This window comes from Pinus tabuliformis, chromosome X (genome assembly GCF_031772625.1).
Source record: "Pinus tabuliformis cultivar Carrire ecotype Pingquan chromosome X, CPIR1, whole genome shotgun sequence".
In the NCBI taxonomy this organism is placed as follows: domain Eukaryota; kingdom Viridiplantae; phylum Streptophyta; class Pinopsida; order Pinales; family Pinaceae; genus Pinus; species Pinus tabuliformis.
This window is the reverse complement of record NC_142308.1, coordinates 1,628,732,660-1,628,736,923: the sequence shown is the minus strand read 5'-3', so window position 1 is coordinate 1,628,736,923 and position 4,264 is coordinate 1,628,732,660. Positions and strand designations below refer to the sequence as shown.

General features: G+C 35.9%; 1 protein-coding gene across 1 annotated transcript; it reads left to right on the top strand.

Annotated features, from left to right (window-relative positions):
* Window positions 1-2,723: 2,723 nt before the first annotated feature.
* LOC149146271 (uncharacterized) lies at window positions 2,724-3,983 on the top strand. The gene is made up of 3 exons (XM_089448441.1): window positions 2,724-3,147; window positions 3,463-3,515; window positions 3,665-3,983. The coding sequence occupies exons 1-3, from the start codon at window positions 3,033-3,035 to the stop codon at window positions 3,821-3,823; spliced, it is 327 nt and encodes a 108-aa protein (XP_089304567.1). The 5' UTR covers window positions 2,724-3,032; the 3' UTR covers window positions 3,824-3,983.
* The last annotated feature ends 281 nt before the right edge of the window (window positions 3,984-4,264 follow it).

Genomic DNA, 4,264 nt, shown 5'->3' with positions numbered 1-4,264 from the left:
CATTTACTTCATAAGTACACTACATGACATAAAGGAAAACCGAAATTACCGCCACATAGAATGACTACGAATTTCTTCTCAATTTCCACTTGCAATAGTTGTCAATCAGAATCTGAAGTTACCACGATATATATATATATATATATATATAACCAATGGAAAATGCTATTCTCCGGGTTGATGTGCAGTGGGACTTGTGAATCACTGTGTGATGTCAACCCCACTTCAAAAGTAATTTGAATCAATAAGCCTATCATGTTAGCACGATATAGAAGAACACATTGGAAAGCTTGTTAGTAGGTATTGTCATATGCTGCAGACAGCGACATGTCGATGACTGTGAAACGTTCCTTTCACTTGTAATACTAAATCGGAAGAGAGTATTGATAAGCAATCACTATATCAGGCATCATCACGGGTGATCAAGTTAGCAGCTTTAGAATCCATTCTGGTCAATTGATTAAGGAAAAGTAGCAAGTTACAGCAATTTTATATTTAAAGTGGATACTGCAAATAACTAGGCTATCTCTCCTTTCAGATTTCTGGTACAGGTCTATTTATAGGTCAGATCACTTTGCCGCATAGACAGGCAGGACATGGATAGAGCTTGATAATGGACATTTTTTCTTGGCAACTTCTACAAAATTTGGTAAATGATTCGATGCCCTGAGTGGACTCAGAGAACCTTACCCATATTTAGAGTTTGAAGTGACTGAAATCCTAGTTTTGAAACGCTCAAAATTGCAGCATCTTGATTCCTTTGCCAATTTTTTTTATTGAGAAAGTCAAAAAGGCAATGTGCCTCAAGTCCCAGTTATACAAGGCCCAAGGATACTATAGAGAGGACAGGTACACCATATATATCTCTAATTTGCTAATGATTTTAATTTAATTTTCTTTCTTAATAATTTTTTAGGTGAGATGTTTAGCTAACTCAAATCACATAGTGTGATTTTGATAGATCCAATAATAAATTGTTTTTTCAGAGAAAAAAGCATCATAGATTATATTGAGACAATATAAAAAAAAACATAAGATACAAAAGGGTGACATATGACAGCCACGATCCGAGACATCTCGAGGAAAAGCAAATGTCAAAAGTTCGAAAAGGTACCATGAACAGAAAAACAAATACATCAACATGAAACAAAAAAAGCTCTGTATACAGGACATCCATATTGCAATACATATACATCAAGATCCAATAACAAATTGTTAATGATTTTAATTTTAGTTTTTTATTTTAATAATTGTTAGGCAAGACCATAGAAGGGACGGTATGTTTAGCTAACTCAGATCACAGTGTGGTTTTGATAGATCCAAAGAGTATTGAATGATCATATCATATCGTAAAGGACATATCTGTTTCAGCTTCCAATTATAAGATTACAGCAAGCCATTAATAATAATATAACACCGTCATTTGGGACACGCGGAAACTTGTAACTTTCAGCTTCTTAGAAGCTGAGTGCCGTAACTGAAAAAAATCAAATATATAATTAATATAATTATTTTAATTATTTAATAAATGTGGTTGATATATAAGTTGATTGGGTTATAAAATTTATATCAATCACATTTATTAATGTAGTTATGTTAGTTGATGGTTAATATTTGTGTGAGGTGAATTTATTGATAATGGTGAAAAGCGGTAGAAAATGATTTTTAGATTACCATATTTACTAATGTACTATATTTACTAATGTGGTTGCGACCGCCAATATGAATGAGAGATGAACTTGTCAATAATAATGAAAGGAGATGGAAAATGAATCAACCACATTTAAACAATTCCCCATATCCACCCTATTTACTAATATAACAGTGTTAATTGACAATAAATTTGTTGCCCATTATTAAAAAAATTAATGATAGTTAATAAAACTCACCAAAATTAAATATAATGAACTAAAATTACAATTTCTAATAATAACGTTACAGCAAATCATTGCTAAAAGCATAACACCATCATTTTGAACCAGCGGAAACATGTAACTTTCAGCGTCTTAAAAGCTGTCATAACCGTAACTGACAGTCCAATGCGGTAACCAGCTGTACCATCGTTGAGATAAATGAAAAGAAAATCAAATATATAACTAAAGATAGTTGGGAATGGCAAAACACAGATGCCCAACCCCCCACAGGGATGGAATTTGACGGACCTGTTATGAGTGATTTGCTGGTCAATTTTTTTGGGTGATTTCCTCGTCAAATGTCTTTTTTGTTAAAATTGTGAATAATGGTGGGGAAGTGCGGAAACCATCCATATAAATTTAGAAATTCCAACCCTGCCCCCCAGCCCGCACCCTCAAAGTGTGAATGCCCCTGTCAATAAGAGTTTAGAAATTCCAACCCTGCGCCCCACCCTCAAAGTGTGAATGACCCCCACCCTCAAAGTGTGAACCCTCATGGAAAAATCAAATAATTGGAAAAAGAAAATAATATCTGCTTGACTTTACTTCTTTGGCGTTACGATCATGGCCGGGCACTTTAAGACTGGCTACCATCCCGTGCCTCCGTGGTGTGCCCTACAACTGTGTGAAAAGAATCTGGAGCAGCAGTCATACCAAAAGTCAGCGAAAAATTCTGCAGAGAAGCCCCCATCGAAACGGCAAAAGCAAAGGCTGTGAATAAAAGCCGTCCCCGTCCTGCTTGGATTGTCGGCGGTCACGAGTAATAGATGGGATGAGAGCATCCACCCCATAATACGTCCATCATTATTCCTTGTGGGGGCTGCTGAGTGAGTAATTATAACGTAAGCCCACGATCATGTAGCTTCTGTATTATTTCCCTGGACCATTTCCCCTTTTTCTTTAATCCAGAAGCTTGCAATTATTTCTTTAATTGTGTCACTGTTCCACTTTGCCTATATAAATTCCAGCACGCCACAGAACCCATATAATATTTTCATTTCGAGTCATTGGGTATTGCTCTCCACATTATATTCCTATGCAGCGTGTGATGCACATGTAAATCTCTGGTATCATATAAATCTTACTCCCGTACTCGCTCCCATCTTTTCATACTCGATAATGGAGAAATTTTGTGAAAGGCGCATGGAAGCAAGCTTCAGGCTCTGCCTCTCCGTTCTATGCGTTCTTCTTCTACTCACAGCTACAGTAAGGGCCATGCGCCCTCTGAAAGCAGGTCCGGTTTTCTCTAACAGTTGTTTTCCATTTTGAGTGTCTATGCCTGGTGTATATCCTCCTATGATTTGAGGGGTATTGGGTTTTCAATATCTAATATTTTTATTGTTTGGTTGGTTTTGTCCGTATAGATTTTAACATTAAATCTCAGGTTTTACATAATATTTCATAAAAGGGAATAAAACTTAACACAATAAGTTCATTGGGTTACTGCATAATATGATAATAGCATGGTAATAGCAGATAGCCAATTAAACTGACCACAATAAGTTCATTTGGTATATTAAGACTGGATGGGTTGCCAATTTGTTTGCAGATGCTCAGGAAAACCTAGTAGAGAGTTTCCAGACGCAAGCAAATGTTGAAGCTGTAAGAAATTAAAATCACATACCCGCTGAATAGATGAATCTTGATGAATTTCAGATAATACAGTGTTTGTATAGATGATAGATAAATGAATATGCAGAAATATGGGTTATGTTTGGAGATTGTTTATCTATTCATCTGTTGATTTACAGGTGGTAATTCATGCTGAGAAAACCGCAGAAGCAGATGCAGATGAAGATGAAGATTTGAACTGTGAGAATTATAGAGACAACGAGGATTGTGATCTATATCGGCGCACTCTCGCTGCACATACTGATTACATCTATACACAGCACCATGGCCACCCATAGATTAGTAGGTCATACTAGTTTTACACTTGAAATCTGTAGCTATATCTACTGTATACATCTCCTTGTTTACAGTAATGAAGGGACTCCAAGAGATCATGTAAAAAGTAATAATCAAACATACATATATATATATATATATATATATATACATGTTTTCATATATTTCTCTGTGTATGATCTGCTCTGGTTTGCAAGGACTCAATCACAACAAAGCAAAAATATTGTTACAGTTCCTTTCTTGTCTCAATATGGAGCATATTGTTACAGGGCCTTTCTTATTTCAGATAGTAAGTCGGTTCATATTGAGGTATGATGCAATGTTTTTGCTCCCCCCCACAGCTCTCACAAAAATATCAGAAATCTCGGGATACTGGGACCTTCCCAGAACTCAAGAAAAAAATCAGAAATCTTGGAAACTGGAAACTTCCCTGAACTCGAAAT

Bases quoted from the DNA above. Each gene is read 5' to 3' on its own strand.
- LOC149146271 (XM_089448441.1), top strand. From the start codon at position 3,033: ATGGAGAAATTTTGTGAAAGGCGCATGGAAGCAAGCTTCAGGCTCTGC. The intron at 3,148-3,462 runs GTCCGGTTTTCT...ATTTGTTTGCAG, and splicing joins CATGCGCCCTCTGAAAGCAG to ATGCTCAGGAAAACCTAGTA. The intron at 3,516-3,664 runs GTAAGAAATTAA...GTTGATTTACAG, and splicing joins CGCAAGCAAATGTTGAAGCT to GTGGTAATTCATGCTGAGAA.